General features: G+C 34.7%; 1 protein-coding gene across 1 annotated transcript in view; it reads right to left on the reverse strand.

The window, feature by feature from the left end:
* Positions 1–1586: 1586 nt before the first annotated feature.
* Positions 1587–19051, reverse strand: part of LOC109081813 (hepatocyte growth factor-like) — a 33628-nt gene continuing 16163 nt past the window's right edge. Inside the window, exons 7-18 of the mRNA XM_042775560.1 lie at positions 18265–18383; positions 16235–16400; positions 15394–15527; positions 12712–12805; positions 10835–10971; positions 9192–9224; positions 8913–9018; positions 7862–7936; positions 6698–6847; positions 6487–6593; positions 5826–5968; positions 1587–5123 (exon numbers count right to left, since the gene is read on the reverse strand). Coding sequence (XP_042631494.1) covers positions 4941–5123; positions 5826–5968; positions 6487–6593; positions 6698–6847; positions 7862–7936; positions 8913–9018; positions 9192–9224; positions 10835–10971; positions 12712–12805; positions 15394–15527; positions 16235–16400; positions 18265–18383 — 1447 coding nt within the window. The 3' untranslated portion in view covers positions 1587–4940. The remainder of the gene's footprint in view (positions 5124–5825; positions 5969–6486; positions 6594–6697; positions 6848–7861; positions 7937–8912; positions 9019–9191; positions 9225–10834; positions 10972–12711; positions 12806–15393; positions 15528–16234; positions 16401–18264; positions 18384–19051) is intronic.

A 19051-nucleotide genomic window follows, 5' to 3' on the forward strand; every position in this document is an offset into this window, starting at 1 on the left:
TTTCATTTTTAAATGTGTTTTATACTGAAACAATCATTTTGGCTTCAGACCAGAAAAGGATGCTCAAGTAAAGGAGGCTTTATTATTATTATTATTATTTATATATAGAAACGCAATAGTCTGTTTCGGTATAAGTGGATACAAAAATGAAAATAATGTAAAATAAATAAATAAAAATGTCTTGACTGTTCTTAAACTAAAGTCCAATGATAATAAAGTTTTCCCATTAGTAAGGATCTCAGGGTGTCAAACAACACTGTTCCCTGCTGGCTGGAAAAATATTGAGCTGCAAAAAAGTTTTACAGTTTAAGTACAGCATAAACTAGATTTTTACATTTTCTTAAAGTGAATAATGCATGCAGAACTTATACCCAAGATGTGGTTGCTAGGGCATTGCTAACCTATGTGGTTGCTTAAGTATTCTAAATGGTTACTAGGGCATTGCTATGTAGTTTATATGGTTTTCTGAGTGGTTGTCTACATGTCCAAGTCAAAAGAGAGTCTCTGTGATATTCTGGTCCTTATGCCTTGGATCCACTCAATATAAGTCTATCATTTAGTTCATCAACAAGTCTGTATTTCTTTTCGTGTGATGCGGGATAAATTATGTACTATGTACACATCATGAAGTGAATTGACACTGAAAAGACATCAAATTGACATCAAAAATGAAACAGGTCGAAATCAAACTGACCTCAGATACTTGACATGACATTGATTTGATGTAAACTGAATGTCAAACATACTGGCCTATGTATACATTAAACCGATTTCAGTGTTGGATTAACTTCCTGTTGACCCAATTACCACTAGACATGACATTAAAATGATGTTACATCATTTTGATCAAGTCTTGACTAATATTGAAGTCAAACTGATATCAAGATGCCTGCTGGGCTATTAATGTAAACAGATGTTTGTAAATCATTTTTGACCATGCAGAATTAAAAAAAAAAAAAAAAAAAAAAAAAAAAAAAAGTCCAACTCATCCTGTTGAAGATAACACTCCAGAAGAGGGCAGCAGAATTTCATGTTGAAGTTATTGTAAATGGACAAAGTCAGAGGGTCAACAGTCAACACAGACTCTTAAAATACTTTTCTGTAACAAAGGATTTAAACCTTTGCATTTGCGTGATGTAAAAGGGGACCCAAAAAACGAAACATTAAAACAAATCTCAGTTTGGTGTATTTTACCCCAGGCTGTTCTGGACCATCTGTGGATTCAGTATACTGTAAAATGGTTTTGATGACAGGGTATCTGCTAAATGATGAACAAAATATCATATCTAAAGCACTTGGGGGACAGACACAAACATCTCCGTCTATCAAGTCAGCAAAATCCTTCCACTTTCAGTGATGTATGGGCAAACTTTTTATTTATTATTATTATTATTCTTTTCTGGCTTTCTTCATCTTTATTGTTGCTATTTGAGAGATACTTGCAGGGTATACTGAAGTAAAGGCACACACACACACACACAGATATATATATATATATATATATATATATATATATATATATATATATATATATATATATATATATATATATATATATATATATATTAATAAAGACAAACACAGGCTAAGTTGATAAATACTGTTGTTGGAATAAGAGGTGAATAATACATTGAGTATGAATATTACTGTACATGAATAGGTGAGACAATAAACACACTGTACAAAGACAACATTTTACAACTTTACATTGTCCGTAGCAGCTCACTATACATTCACCTGCCGTCTTTCTCACATACAAACATCAGAGAGAGGAGCAAACACACATGAACTCTGATGGACCTCAGGCGTTTTTAGACACAAGGGAGGGAATTCAGAGTTGAAGTGCACCTGTTTTTGTTGTTGCATTGTTGCATGAACTGTCAAATGTGAAGCTCATTTCCACCACATGAGGTGTAAGGTGCTTTGGTGAATCATACTTATTATTTAAAAAGGAAAATATTAAGTTATGAGAGGAAATGTCAAAATTATGACCTAAAAAGTCAAAATTCTAATATAAAAGTCAATATGAGATATATAAAAAAAAAAAGTTATAACTAACTAAATGACACTGACAAAATAAAAGCTATAATTAGGACAAAACTTTGTCATATTTTTGATTTTTTTTCTCATTATTATGACTTAATATGTCATAATTTTGACTGTCATAATTCCAACTTTTTTTGCCAATTTCAAATTTTGATCTAAAATATGACTATGAATCTCAAGTATGACTTTCTGTCATGATTATGACTATATCTCACAATTATGAATTTTTGCCGTAATGATTTATCTCATAATTTTGACTGTCATAAATTCAACTTTTTTTCATAATTTACATTTTATTTCAGAGTATCTCAAATATGACCTAAACATCTCCTAATTATGACTTTTTATGTCATAAGTACATCTTTTTTCAAGACTTACAAGACTTTTGTCATATTTTTTACTTTTTGTCCAAATTTTATCTCATAATTATGATTTATTATTTCATTAATGACCTATTAATCACTTAATTTATCTCATAATTATGAATTGTCATTTGAACTTTTTATTATAAATATGTCTTTTATGTGATTATTATGATTTACAAAAGCACCCCCCCCCCATAAGTTTTAGCTCCAGATTCAAAAAGGAATAACATAAATGAAATAACAGTGCAAACTAAATCTGTACTGCCATGTTTAACAGAAGATGTACACAAACATCTCTTATAATGAAAATTAAATTCCATTTAACTGCAGTACTGGGGTGTTAATTGCGGCAGTCAAATATTGGTGGGTTGTGTGAATAATTCACACTCCATAATGAGCCTAATTTGCATATGCATACAGGAGGTATTTGGCACTGAAAATAATGACAATGACTTTATTGCCTGGTTAAACAGGATTGCAGGTGGTTAAGAAATGTGATGCAGATTTTGCACCGAAATACTGCAAATGAATTTGCCCCTTAATGTATCTTAGAAAAAAGTTCAAAACAAGCCGCTTCATCATCCAGCATCTTCTAGGTTCCCTCAAACACAGGTTTCATGTTGTTCCAAAGTAGAAAAAAAAAAAAAACACTACTACACGAAAACATTTGTTTTGATAAATGTTAAAGCCAAATGAGGTACTACTGAAGGGCTCTTTTGCCTTGTCTTGTGCTTTAGTAACACTAATCTCACTGTGTTCAACAACATCCTTACATAACGACTTGTGCCTCAGGACTCTTACAAATTAAACTCATCCTTCATTTTTACCAACATAATTAGCATCGGGAGTGGATGGAATACAAACACTTACGAGTCATCACTCAGAGAGCTATTTGTTTAAGCCGACATGATTTTTGGAGGTAATTTCCCAAGCTGATTGTTTTTGGAGGCAGGCCAGCACGAGAGAATGAGGCGCTCGTGGAATGAGTGATCCAAGACCACACAAGAGAGAAAATCACTCGGATTTATCTTACAACGGCTCTGATCTGAAAATCAGCTAAATTAATCTGCAAATTTCCCAAACTGCCCTTTATTCCGATGTCTACAAGAACACAAGATGTGCGCTCACTTTGCTCTCTGTCCTGCAGAGATGCACATTTCGGCTTCAATGCATCTTTGCAGCATTGCACACTCACATACACACACGCACGATTCAGTGAACATAAAATATCACACTCGTTCTTGATTTTCACAACACTTAGCGTACACTGACAAAATGTGCATTTGGAATTAATACAGATATATTTACAAATATATAAACCCACCCAATGAGGACACTGGAATGAAGGAGGCCAACCTCTTATAAAGGTCTATGAGACCTACGAAAGAACTGGGAGTGAGTAGCCCACTCCCACGACCACAGTATTTACAACACACATTTCCAAATTCTCCTCTCAATTCCGCTCTTAACCAAACATAGTGTATGGGAACCTCAGATGCTGATATGTTATGACAACTATGATTTTTTGCTGTATGTCACTACAAGCAGGTCATGTCATTTCCGTTCAGGCTTGCAGACAAAATATCAACACTGTAAATGGATGGAACACCTTTGAATATATAAACACCTACGCTGATGAATCGACAATCTGTAATGGCGACACGAGGAGGTGTTACTGAGGGACACAGTGACCTCTATCATGTGTGTTTTCAAGTATTATCAGGAGCATAAACGCAAAAAAAAGCCTTCTGTGTATACTTTTACCCATAAGATTTTCTATATTTAGGTATGCTAACAGCTAACAGCTAATACTTTATCGAGGGGCATTTTGAATGACACTGTTAATGAGCGTTTTATATCAACAAGTACTTATAATAATAACACCCTCTTTCTCAATGAGGAGTGGCTGAAATATGTACGTCGGTTTGACATTTGAGCACTTTTAAAGACAGGAACAACAAGAGTTTGTATCCATATATACTGGTCTGAATCCAGACTCAAACTTGGATTCAGTCTCTGAATCCAATATCCCAACTGAAGTCCAGATTGTTAGTTTGATGGGTAATGTGTGGGTTGAATGTACATACGAATGCTTTGTAACGCACTGCAGCAAGATTTCTCTTCGAGGACTTGAGGTTTTTGGTTGGTGGCCAGGAATTGCTATTGATTCTTGAAACATATTCTGGCTGCCCGTCCGCACTTCAGTCCAGTAATCTTTATCTTTCCGTATGGCTAGTTGTGAATTTAGCCTTTAGAGACTCTGTCTCCCAGCGCCTTGCTCTGCAGTTCTGGCATTATTAGGTGAACAAATTGCTTTAATACAGAGCAACAGTTTCAGCCGCAGTTGAAGCTCTGTGAGTAGTTTCTGAATATATGTTTCACGGCCAAGATGGGAAAGTTCCCAATAACTTTTTTAACAAGAGCTGTTCAGATGAACCCAAAATCAAGAAATTAACTGTCAGATTTATGGAGATTCTGTATTTTTGTTCTTATATCTCAGATCGTATGTTCAATCCTGATATTTTTCCATCAGTTGTTTATTTCTGAGTTTGGATAATGTTTGTATACTTTATGAATCCATCCAGTATAGAAGGCCACGTTCACAAAAATGGCTGGTCGGTTGTGTCGGGCACATCCTCTGCCGTTTATGCTCACGCCAACAATGACTCTACTGTTACTCTCTTGGCATACTAGAGGGCCGCCATAGTCTTTCTGTGAGTGTGAAAAATACAAAAACAAAAAGAACAAAAATTTATATTTAGAAATACATCTAAAGTTTAACAAAAGAAAAAGCACAAACAAAACCTTTATAATTTGATTCAGTTAAACAAAAAATAAGATTTAATTTGTCTTCAATATGTCCGCGATTTAAATAAGTAGCCGCTGATATACAGAACCATTCAAAAGTTTGATGTCTGTATGATTTTTAAAAATATTTTTTCAAAAAATCTCATCAAAGCTGTATTTATTTGATCAAAAATGTTTTTTATTTGAAAATATTTTAAAATTTAATATAGAAAAAAATATTTCTGTAATGAGAAAGCTGAATTTTTTGTATCATCACTCCAGTCTTCAGTGTCACGTTTCTTCAGAAATCATTCTAGTAGGCTGATTTGCTGCTCAAGAAACATTTCTTGTTATAACTGATGTTTCTAACAGTTTTGCTGCCTATTATTTTTGTCTAAAACCAATATACTTTTTTTTCAGGGTTGTTTAATTAATAGAACATTCAGAAGAACCATGTTTATTTTAAATAGATTTTAACAATGTAGAAGGCTCTTCTGGCAATGAAATGCATGATTGCATTAAAATTATTTATTTCTGACCAAAAAAAAAAAAAAAAAACTCTTACTGACCCCAAACTTTTGAATGGTAACTAATTCTGCAGAGAGTAAATCTAGTGAATAAACTCACCTCACACACTCCTTCATCCTTTCTGCCACCAGCACACAGTTTTGAACTGGTGATGGGAATAGTACCTTTGTGAAGCTGCTGGCATCGTTCATTGCTTACTATGGGCAGAGGAACCCATTTCAACGTTCCCTCATGTCCAGTGCCTGAGAAAGCCATAAAACACTGTTTTAGAAATTATATTTGGCACATTTGCTTGAATGTGAATGTGAACTCAAATTTGTGTGCCTTCCCTCCTGCTTTCACACTGTTACGCTATGTAATTCCAAACCGCAAAAAGCTTCCAAAATACTTTCATCACCAACATGAATTATTTTGGAAGCTGTTTATAAATGTTGCCTCACAGCAAAATTTTAACTTTTTTTGCACTCACATTTTAAATATTTGTAGCATTTTTGTCGCTTTTGGTAACTTTTTTTCCCCCTAAACCCTGGTTAATTTCCTACCATGCCCCCATTTATAAAATATATTCAAGTGCTGTTCCTTGGTGCGCACCCAGAATTGGGTAATGGATTTACTTTATAAGACAACCCAAACTTTACGGTCAGTTGAAGCCACTGGGAGGTTGTTGTGTTAGACTGGAAGCAAGACAGCAATGTTGTGTGCCTGTAAAGCTGTCAGGTGTTGGGGAGTCTCTGATGACTGGCTCTTAAGTTGAACCCACCTTGGGTCTCACCCCAGCCGTACACAGAGCATATGGTGTTCTCCTGAATGCTGCAGTCTGCCACAGGCAGCTGAATGACTCTGACATGCTCTCTTGGGAGCGCAGGTCTGTGAGAAAGAGTAACAGGGAGGTCATTTCATCAACAACAAAGGAATAAGATCAGACATGGAATAAATTAATAATATACATATTATTTATCGGCAGGTCTTACTGAGTCAGTCGGAGAAGAGCGAGACTTGAGCCTTCCGGGCCACAGATCACGTGCGAGATTCTCCTCTCCTGTCTGTGGAAGTCATTCTCACTCGACTCATTCAAATGGGATATACCAAGCCAAACTCTGTATTCTGATAGGTCAGGCACACTGCGGGGAAAAAGCATATAATAAAAATATGGTTTCAAGTTTTGGACATAAATATTACATAATGTATAAATGTATTAATTTATTTATTTAGCCCAATAATTTAGTTTTTTATGACCATTGTCTTCTCTTTTTGTACTCCTTCTCTACTGTGCCTTAACTCTCATGTCAACAGCCTTTACGAATGTGCAATGAGATATAGCATACTGTATTGCATCAACTTTATTCAATTTAGATTTTAATGCCATATCAGCAGAAAACGCTATTTACATGGCAAACTCAGAGTAGTAGAAAATAAAATAATCATAAAAACAATACAATTTTATTAAATGAGAAAATTATATCATACAGCATATCTTACAGTATATCATAAAAGTATGGTTTCAGATACTGGGCATAAATATACTTGAATTCCTTTTTCTTTTTCGTGTCAGTATTTTTTTTAATTTTTTTTTAATGACCATCTTCTACTCTTTCTCTGATCCTTAAAATTAAACAAGACATTTTTTGCTGTTGCCTTAAAAACTCTCCTGCCAACAGCCTTTTACAATGAGGTGCATCAAATTTACTAGCAAACTGCAAGTTTGCAAGTCCAAAATGGGTTTTCAGCCTCTTTGCAATTAAAAAGCTCAGAGTAGGCAATTTTTGCAGCATTGATTTTATAAATGGTCTAAAAAATATATATATATTTTTTTAGAGTAGGAAGGATGTTACTGTATGTTTTTGTAGTAAAATGAATCTTCTTATCTCAAAAGTTCAAGCTAAATTTGATATTCCTCACAATATGACCTCTATAATATAAATTATTTTTTTGGATATATAGATATATGGATGTTTCATGTTATAAGATGCATCATGTTCTTAAAACTTTGATTTTGATAAAAGCTTTGATTTGTTGGGTTACATGCACAGGACAAATCATGAAAGCTCGCAGATCATTGACCCTGTGACCTTGAGAATCCAGAGGTCACAGCCAGGGCACGACGGTGACTGTGCAGCAAGGCTGGAGATAATTACCATGATGAGAAGCACTGTCTGTCTGTCAGCACCCACTCCTCCCTGACCAGAGAACCTCCGCACCAGTGAGTGCTCCTGAAGAGACAGAGAGAAATGAGACAGTGACGCATCTTCAACATGACTCTCTCACTTTATAAAACATGACAGCGCAGGGCTTTACTTCTGAGGAGCTGTCCCAACTTCATGGACAACTGCACTTTATTTGGAGGGAATTTTACAGACAATCTCCCTGCGATGGAATTTTTAGGAAAACAGATTTTCTGTATACTTCTTGCTTGATATAAAGACAGTATTTGGGAAATGCAAACACTCTGTAAAATTACTGTAACTTACTGTAAATACAGTACATTGGCAACACTTAATAGTATCACCTACTTAAGTCAGTAAATATATAATGCTAACAGATACCTGTAAGTAGTTTGGTGGACGATGAGTTGCATACTAACATTTAATACTTAAGAGGTTAGAGGTTTGTAACAAAGAAACAGTAATAGTGATGCTTATAAGTGCACTATTTTTATTTATATATTTGTTTGGTTGTTTTTTAATAATGCCATATCAGCAGCAAATGCTATTTACATGGCAATTTCAAGAGATGTTAAAATAATCAGTAAAACTTCAATAAATAAAGACAATTATATAGAATAATTTAACAATATTTTTCTTAAAACAATACAAAACAAGCCCTTTTGGTTTGATATATTTACTAAAAACTTACTAAAATGTTTAATAAATAAATAGTAAATAATGAAAAGTAATAATAATAATAATAATAAAAATCTTTTAAAAACTGCCCATTAATGAAATTTCTGTTCTAAAACTGTTGACAAATATCATTTAAAGCAGGACATTCCATATAAATATGCATTATAGTCAATGAAGTCTTACAAAAATGACATACTGGTAGTTCGTCACCATTCTTTTTTCTTTATCTTTCAATAATTACACATGGGTAAATCTTGAGGTACTAATTCTTAGTGCACTACAAATAATGTTTGTTAATAATGATATTATTTATCAATGTTACCTACATATTTTGCAAATGGCTTACCCTCTCTGTATGCTGACCATCCAGCTGCCTTCTTCAATCCGGACAGGCCCACCACCGACGATTCTCACCTGCTTGTGAACAAAACATGAGGTCTTTGTACCCTCATCTGTAAAGAGATTGAAAAAAGACAAAATGAGGGGTTACACACAAGTTTATCAGAATACAGAAAAACACACAAATGCAACATGTTTTTGAAATAATCTTTCTAAGGTAATCTGAAGCAAAAGAATCTCAGCTGGAAAACTGCACAGTTTAACAACCCTTGGAAGACATGATTACCTTTTTGTGGCAGATTGTTATGTGAGGGCTCACCTAAAAAGGAAGGAAAAAGAAAGGAAGCTTATTTTTGTTCTAAGCAATGAATAGGCATGAGAAATGAGAAAAGATGTTGTCACCAGTGATGGCTGTTTAGAGTATAATATGAGTGAAAGTGTGTGTGAGGTCTTTAGCATAGGACTAGTCTTGGTCCAGCATGTGGGACCAGTTATACCCGCACAGCACTGAAGCTTAACTTATACATGCGAGTGTGTGTGTGACAGAGACAGAGGGAGTGCTGACAGTCTGAGCCACCTGGACTTTACACTCTTTAATTAAACTGAAACCTCTGTGGAAAGTGTGCGCATGTGTGTGTGAGTGATTGATGTGCGTATGTAGATTCGTAACACATGGCCTACATGCTGAACACAAGTCTGCGGTGTCAATGATGTGAGTTTAAGTCAACAGGAAAACATATGTGGTACATAATGGTCAAAAATATGGTTATTGTCTGTACTGTATAAAGAAATCAACAGTCATACTTTAATGTGAGTAAAGACAGATGGACTCAAATGAAAGTTAGAGACATTGCTTGTACTCAAGTATAAACCTTCTGACACAAATGTGTGAGATTTTTTAAATGCTACGAACAATTGATTGACTGAGTTCTTAACTCCAGAAGAACTTCTGAATACTGTTTAGAAATTTGGGGTAAATTTTTTTAAATACATAAAAACATTTATCAGCTAGGACACAAACAGATCAAAAGTGACAGTAAATACATTTATAATTAAAAAAAAAAAAAAAAAAAAAAATTATTTATTAATGAATTATTTATGTATTTATTAGGAAGTCTGTATTGATACTGATCAGCACATCAACATTAATAATGATAAGAAATGTTTCTTAAGCATCAAATCAGCATATTAGAATGATTTCTGAAGACACTGAAGACTGGAGTAATGGCTGCAGAAAATGCAGCTTTTCCACCACAGGAATAAACTGTATTTTAATATATATATATATATATATATATATATATATATATATATATATATATATATATATATATATATATATATATATATATATATATATATATAAATGTTGAATTGTTGAAAATAAGTTGAATTAGTTGTCTGACTGATTGAGACATTTGTGATTTTAATTCACAATTGTTCTAAATTAATTGTTCAGCTGCATTTTAGACACAAACCGGTTCAACTAATTTAATTCAAGTAACCAGTTTAAACAAATATTACCATAATAAAGCCACTTATTTGCATATTTGCAATGGTTTGTAGTCACAAATAAAAGTGTCTTGCAAAAGTTTTTAATTAAAAATATATAAATTTGATTTTCAAAACATAGTAAAGTAGACTTTTACACTTTTTAGAGTTACTTTTTTATACTTTTATGTTCTGCTCTAACTAGACACTTCTGGTTATTGTATGGTGGCAGTTCATTCTAAATTAATAAAATACTGAATTTTAGTCTATTTTAGGCACTATCTTTTTAGCAGTTAACTGTTTTGGTTCAGTAGTTTACTTTACACCCATATTCCTCAGCTTGTGTTAGACTCTTCATGTTTCAAGTAGCATTTTTAGTGAACCCAAAGGTCTCAATCAGGTTGTAATGTTAGCACAGACAGCATGCTGCCCACTCACAGGGTTTGAGAGAGCAGTAATCCCAGGGGATGGATGAGCTGTTGGTATAACACCATGGGCCGTGTTTGTCCTTGTCCGGGTTTCTGCAGAAGTTCCCCGGCTGTTCAGCCATCAGCAAGTCCACATCTCTTTCGTTACTGAGAACAAAAACAAATCTCATCATTACAACACAAAAAATGTGCAGCTTTAATAGCAGAATGCTATGAATGAAAATTAACATACTAATATAAACATTCAAAACAGGTGTATCATTCAGGCAAATCCAGGGTCGTTTAACACTAATCAAACAGTTTATCCAGTGTTTGTAACAAAATAATAAATCCATAAATCTAAATCCATTTAAGAAAAGAATCCAAAGAAACAGCTTCTTCTCATAAGTTCATCTTAAGACCCAGATGTGTGGAGCTCCTCTCAGGAGGCAAGGTGAAGTATTTAGCTTGTGCATTACTCATGACATGTTTCCCCAAGCTTTTCCACATTATCACTCAGATTCAGGAAGATTCACAGATGTAGAGATGCTATGATTCTCTAAAGGTTCACCAGAGACCAAAAGTGCTGCAATGAAGAGCACATGCATGACACCAATGATTTTTTTGCAGCGCTACTCTAGGGTTCATACAATGTAAACAATCTATTCCTAATGCCTGTCTGACAGTGACCTTTGCAACCCGGCCATGGTGGCTCACAGGCTGTAAAGGAGCTGATTGGCTTTGATGTGTTCATGGAGAAGGGTTAGGGCGAGAAAAAGGGTCAGAAGGTGGCTCTTAAGAATCCTGTTCCAGCTGGGTTGGCCTGCCTGTAATTTTTAAGGAACTGAGTCACTCCAACTGCTCCATGTTTACCATTAGTTAAAGCTCTTCAGAAAGGGGGTCCTGCACTAAAAAGTGTTTTTCTTCCTCAGAAAACCACAAGGGTCTTATTTTCTCAACAAAGAAAAACTCGACCTGACAATCCCTGAGCTTTGCATCAATGAGCTGGCAAGGTTCTGGAAAGGTCGACCTTTGACCTGGAACTTGTTCATAAAACAGGGAAGTTATTTAATGTCACACATCTTAGGGTGAATGTGGATGGCAGAAACAACACAGACCTTTTGCGGAAACAATTGTTTGACTCCTCTGAGACTTACACATGTGCTCATTGATAATGTGCCAATGTACATTAAACGCAGGCAAAACCATAACTGCATTAAATGAAACAGACCTTACCTGGTAGGAACAAATATAAACCTTAGCTATTTAACTTTCCAGTATGGCTGTAAGTAAAACTGTGAATGCATATTTGATAGCTCCATATGCTTACATATAAACATATATATATATATATATATATATATATATATATATATATATATATATATATATATATATATATATATATATATATATAGCTATCTATCTATGTAGGTCTTTTTAATAATTTCATTCTATTGTTTGTTAAGGTATCTAACAAAGTATGTCTTTCTTTTCATTTCTTTCTATTGTTTATTGAGGACATTCTGTGCTTGACCATTGAACCTAACCTTGCAAAGCAGCACAAAGGCATCATGGGATTGTCCTTGGGATCCTGCATAGCAAGATATAGACCTAGTTTGGTTTCCATGGAAACTGAGTGAATGTCCATGACTGAATCTATGTGCTGTACCACTATAAATGATGAATCTGCTTAATACTAGACTATGGAAAATTCATAGAGAAAACTATGTGTGTGCCCATACTGAAGGACTATGAACAATCAATTTCTTATCTCTAAATATGAGCATGTTATTTATTCAGTTTAAAGCTGAAGTGATTTAAAAATAACAATAATGATAATAACAAAAAATAATAATATGCAGAGACATTTATTTTGAAGTCTAGACATGGATGGCCAGCTCTCACCTTTTACTGTGATCATTCCATGGAGCACAAGGGATGCCAGAACGTGTTTTAGCCCGTTTTCCATTGTATGTGTCACCAATGCCCGTATAACACTCTGAAACAACACAGCCAAACAAAAAGCATTACATTTTCAAATTATATTATAAAGCGGGTGTGCAATAACAGTGTTTGAATTAGATTTTTATCTATCTATCTATCTATCTATCTATCTATCTATCTATCTATCCCAAATAAATGAATACATAAGTGGGTGTCCCCATCTATCTATCTATCTACCTATCTATCTATCTATCTATCTATCTATCTATCTATCTATCTATCTATCTATCTAGCTATCTATCTATCTATCTTCAGTTTCCTTTTGAATTTTAGTTATAGTAATTTTGTTATGTTCTTCTGTCGCTATTACTATTGTTATTATGATTATTAAGATTTCTATTTAGTTTTAATAGATTTTTATAAAAAAATTTAGTTTTAGTAATATAATACTTCAACTTCAACCTATTTATTTCAGTTAGCTGCCAAGGCATCATGTCTAAATTTCATTTAAGGTTTTTAAATTCTTAATCTTATATATTTTTTTAATTTTACTTTATTTTATTTTATTTTTATGAGTAACACGCCAAAGTGTATTTATTCTGTTGTTTTATGCCAAGGCAGAAGGCTATTTTCAAGGAAAGAACAACAACAAATTTTTTTTTTTATGTACATATTTAAAATGGAACAAGTAATAAACAAATATGATAAACCAATTACATACAGAAAAATAAAACCTACAGCATACAAGGCTTTTTAGGTGCAATTTTGATATCAATTCTTGTGCCAAAGTTTAATATCAAGTTTTCTAAACCTACTAAGCCCACTAATATGCTTGTTAACCTCTGAATATATGCATGATATGCACAAAGTAAAAGATAAATGCAATGCAACATGATTAAATATAGATGTTTTAATGATACCAGTGAGAGCTTTGCTTTTAATCAATGCTGTTAACCTAAATGCCTCAAAATTATTATCAAACTCTGCAAGTCAAAGTGTTTAAAGAAACACAGCAGGTTTGTTGAAACACACTGCTTATGGAAACACAGCAGGGCTCCCAGCGGACAACAATAGTCGAATGATAATCCCAACGGCCTCAATTGGAACACCGGCTAAATCGATCTTAACATCAGCGCTTGTGCGAGTCCTTCTATGAAGCGTCTCCTGGGCCCTGCCAGTCACATGAAGCTGTCAGCAGTGATTAATGCTTGACTCATGCTGTCTCATTCCCACACCGAGACTCCTGCTCCTTGCACATGTTTCAAACAGCCCCCATTAGTGGCCGTAGAGATCGAACTACAGGGACCACCATATACCGATGCCAAGACAGCCAAGAAAGAGCAAATGAAAGAGAAAGAAAGGGAGGGAGAAAGTGCTACGACATTCTTGAGCATCATGAAAAGAAATTATATCGATATTATGTCTTGCTGGGGAGGATTAATAAGAATAAAGACAAGGAAGTTTTTTGAGGGTCGTTTTGATATGCAAAGAAGGCAGTACTTCAAAAGTTGTAGGCTTCTTTTTTTTACCCAGCCAGAGAAACAATTGGAAGAACGCCAGCCATAACATCATGGAAAACAAGATCAAGCCAGTAGATTATAAACATGTTTCTGAAAAGCAAATAAGTGTTTATGGTCACTGTCTGTAAACTAACCTTCCGTAGTGGAATTTTTGCTCTTGCATAACTCACAGGACAGAAATACACATTTAGACAGAGAGGAGGCAAAGCCAGGGTCAGACATGTCATAGTACTTCAGGAGCAATTCATGGGTTAAATGTCTCCGGTTAAGGGCATGGTGAGAATGACTGGCTTGAAAAACTCAACCAATAAGCTACTGCTGCCACAGTGCTTTTTCAAGATGATTAATATATATATATATATATATATATAGTTAGATAGTTATTTTTCAAGATGATTAATATATAATATATATATATATATATATGATATATATAATAATAAGCTACTGCTGCCACAGTGCTTTTTCAAGATGATTAATATATATATATATATATATATATAGATAGATAGATAGATATAAAAATATTGGTGTCCGTATATTTCTCCCTGGATTTTCTGATAATCAAGGATGCTGATATTTTACATACTGTAGAATGATCTGTATATCAATGTCCCTGAGCTAGGCTTAGTCTGTAAGAATTCATGGCCTGAATAAATGTACAACAATGTGATCTTCTGCATGACAATTATGGTTGAGAAGAACATGTGACACTCTTGAACATTAGCTACCCAATAAAGTAATGCCATTCCATCATTATTGGAATGTTATCAAAATGTCCTTAGAACATATTTTTGTTAGCTAGTATTACATCCAAAATACGCCGTTGTCATGTGGCTGCCACCACATCATCCAAGTGGATGCTGCACACTGGTGGTGGTTGAGGAGACCCACCCCCCCACATGATTGTTAAGTGCTTTGTGTGTACAGCAATACACAATAAAGCGCTAATATATTTGAGTTGTTATGGAGAGCAATGAAGTCTAAATGGTTCAAACATTTCTTAAGGTATACATTTCATGTGTGTGCATGAGAACCGAAAATATAAAGCTAGTACCATGCAACAGTAACAACAAACTTAATATAATAAATATCAGACAAATACACTATGAATGACTCTTACCCTCATGTTCAGGTGGTGTAACGCCACAGCGAGGGATGTTGGTGCAGAATGCCACAGGTACACTGGGGTCAGTCGTGAAGCACCATGGGAGTTGACTACCATCAGGATTCCTACAGTAGTTCTCCCGGAGATCCCTGCAGTGTAGATGCTTACATTTAATCATATATACACACATCACACATGTTAGTGTTACAGAGCTAATCCTGAACAGACTGAGATTGATTTTAAAACCTACAGGTCTGATGACAGGTAACATTCAGGTTAGATTTTTCTAGTGATGACAGAACAGAACCAGCATACATGGTGAACATATGTATTTTTTTCACAATATATCAGAAGTGGTTAAATATGCACATATAAAACAATTTCTGAATTGTATTTGTATTTACGTTGGTAATGGATATGTATTGGTCTATATTGGATATTTTATTTTGCATGTTCATCTTAAAATTAATATTTTATTTTTTGAGTGTGATTAACCATGCAAAACTCGCTATTATACTCTGTTCCTTTGACATGGGTCAGGTCCCTCAATTAAATGTATGTTTATGTTTTTTTTTCTTTTTTTTTTCTCTCTATTATATATTTAAACAAAATGGTATAAACTGTATCAATTGTGTTTAAATTGTGTTTAATATCAGGCTTTTTTTTTTTTTTTTTTTTTTTCATAATTTAAAAAGATACATCCGCTTTCCACAATCAACCCAAATTCTAATATTCTAACAGAAGGAAATGCTGATGTACTGATGAAGGTCAACCACTTTCAATAAAAAGAACATCAAAGTTTGGCTGTACATGTGCATGAATACTTAATGCAGATGTTTTTGGAGCATTTTCTTACTTGCAACGGTAATTCTGTGGAGTATAAGGGTGTCGATGGGGAAACTGGGCATCCCATCTCTGACAGGTCACTCCCTCGGGGGTGATGCCAACTGTTCCACGATAACCCTCTCCACGTCCACGGAAACAAGTTGTTGTGTTGTCAATGTCACCGCTGTTGTCTGAATCTGAGTAAATAGTGAAAAACATAAACAGAAAGACAAAGGGAGTGAGAGAATGAAGCATAATATCACTCCTTAGGCATGATGAACGCTGAATCATAGATTCACCATTAACTGTAAGACCGCACTGCCTGAGGGAGGAATAACAACAGCTTTATCCTGCTTAACAGAGAGAAATGCTTCCTGAATGAGTCAAAGCAGTCACTAAGTCTGTGACAAATGCTGAAACAGTAGCCTACAGAGCTTTTTTAGGGTAAAACGTAAGCGTTTTATGAGTGCACAACAGATATATATTGTTTTTGCCCATGCATCTCATTGCAATAAATTACGCTCATTGGAGACAGAGTTATTATGTTTACCTCCAATAAACTGATAGTGCTTCAGTGTGCTAATAATGAGGCTAGCAGTATGGGTATTTAGGCCAAGTCCTGCTAATAAAACCCAAAGTCAAACTCTCAAATGCATCCAATACACTGATAATATGAATAGATGTACAGTGGATCCCAGTATATGTGATGCTATCCTAGCTAACAAAAAGATGTTCTAAGAACATTTTGATAATGTTCCAATTAATTTATGGAAACTTTATTTCTGGATGAACATCTAATTTTCAAAAAGTTTTACAACATTGTTAATTTGAATACATTTTTCAAAATGAATGAAATGTTTTCATGAAGGATGTATAAACAATGTTTTTGTGCCAACATTTTGAGAACATTCAGCTATGAACGCACATTCTATTAACATTACTAGAAAAACATTTATTCATAACTTTGAGAGAAACTTACCAGAACATTAGCCAAAGTTCAGACAACATTCTCTTTTAGCTAGGACTATATTCGTACAATGTTTGGTAAGCATTTTTTTGCGGCGTTAAGGCAGTGGAGCATAACATCATTTAGATAAATGCAAAGGTCAAGCAATTGGAAACAATGAGGCATTTTGTCTTGTTGTGTTTACTGCAGAGCAGCATTGTATCTTTTAAGAGCGTGTTTAGATTTATGGAGGATCAAATAGTCTTGTTAAGGATGACATTCCTTCTGCAAGTGGACGAAAGCCATGTCTTGTAAAAGCAGATGCACCTATGATGGTTTCCACAGGTGGAAGGCAAGAGACATAGATACATAGAGATGCCGAGGTGTTTGAAAAGAAGCTGCATTCTGCCAAACAGGAAAGAGCGTGGTGAAAAGTTCTTCCCATTATGGTGATCTTTGAGAATCCGTCCCAGGGTTTTGCTCAGAGTTACGACATAGACTTGCCAAATAGCTCTGAAAAACAAATGCGACCCCCGCGGCTCGGTCTAGAATAGTGAAGAGTGTGAGTGTCGGACGCCTGAGTTTATACTTCGCTTCCCAATTGAACCAACATGCTGTCGCCTCACTAATGAAAATAAACTAAGGCAGCGCAAGGCGGGGGAGGGGGGAGTCATTATAATAATAGGTTTTTGGGCGCTTGTGAGCTTGTGTGTATGAGTGAGTTAATCCACACACATGTTTTGTCTTTAGTATGGAAGGTTTACATAGCACTTGAAACTCAAACACATTTCTCTCGTGCAGATAAGCCAATGCTCTACTGCGCTGATGAGGAAAAATAAACACGGAGGCACGTTACCGAAAAGACGGGGCAAGAGCTGAGGAAAGAGAAAGAGAGGAGAGAGAGTTTTATAGGTGGACCCTCCTCTTTCTCTTCTCCTGGTTACAAACAACATTCCTGTGAGGGTCCCAAATGAGAGGGAAGCCAGGGCTACAGGAAGAGGAAGTTGTAAATTTGGCAAACTCTGCCTCTTTTCATTCGATTTCTCTCTGGCTTCTTTTTTGTTCTTCTCTCTGTCTCTTCATCTTACATATAAGACACAGACGTGCACACTCACCACACTGTTTGATGTTACAGTATTCCCATGGAGTGCTTGGATCAATGGTGAAACACCAGGGTCTCTGGCGCCCGTCTGGGTTCCTGCAGTAGTTGTCCTTTAGACCTTTATCTGGCCACCTGTCATAGGAGGGGCAAAATGAACATGCTTAACACACCACATATCAACTATCCCAGTTCTTCGGTAGCTTTGATTTATAGGCAGGATAAAATTCTAATAACCTCCAGAAAACACATTACATGATTTCCGCTACTGGTACAACAAGACCTTTTAGGCATGGTGCACAAAACAGAAGCCCATTGCTCTGCACACATACAAAGTCTCAAAGTTATACAGGGATGCATTAAATTGATCAAAAGTGGCAGTATGTATTGTACATTTATCATGTTACACAAGATTTATATTTCAGTAAATGCTGTCCTTTTGAACTTTCTGTTCACCAAAAAAATCAAGAGCACTAAATCAGCATATTAGAATGATTTCTGAAAGATCATGTGACACTGAAGACTGGAGTGACTGCTGAAAATTCAGCTTTGCCATCACAGGGATACTGTATATTACACTTAAATGTATTAAAACAGAAAACAGTTATTTTTTTGTAAAAATATTTCATAATATCACAAAAAATAAATGCAGCCTTGGTAAAAGACTTCTTTACATTAAATAATCATTATTAAATAATCCAACTTTTAAACAGTAGTGTATATTGGCTGATACTCAATATTTAATTATGCATTTCCTATATTTTTATATTTATTATTTTTTTTTATATAACTTAAAGTCAATT

The sequence above is a fragment of the Cyprinus carpio genome, chromosome A18, assembly GCF_018340385.1.
Source record: "Cyprinus carpio isolate SPL01 chromosome A18, ASM1834038v1, whole genome shotgun sequence".
NCBI classification, from domain to species: Eukaryota; Metazoa; Chordata; class Actinopteri; order Cypriniformes; family Cyprinidae; genus Cyprinus; species Cyprinus carpio.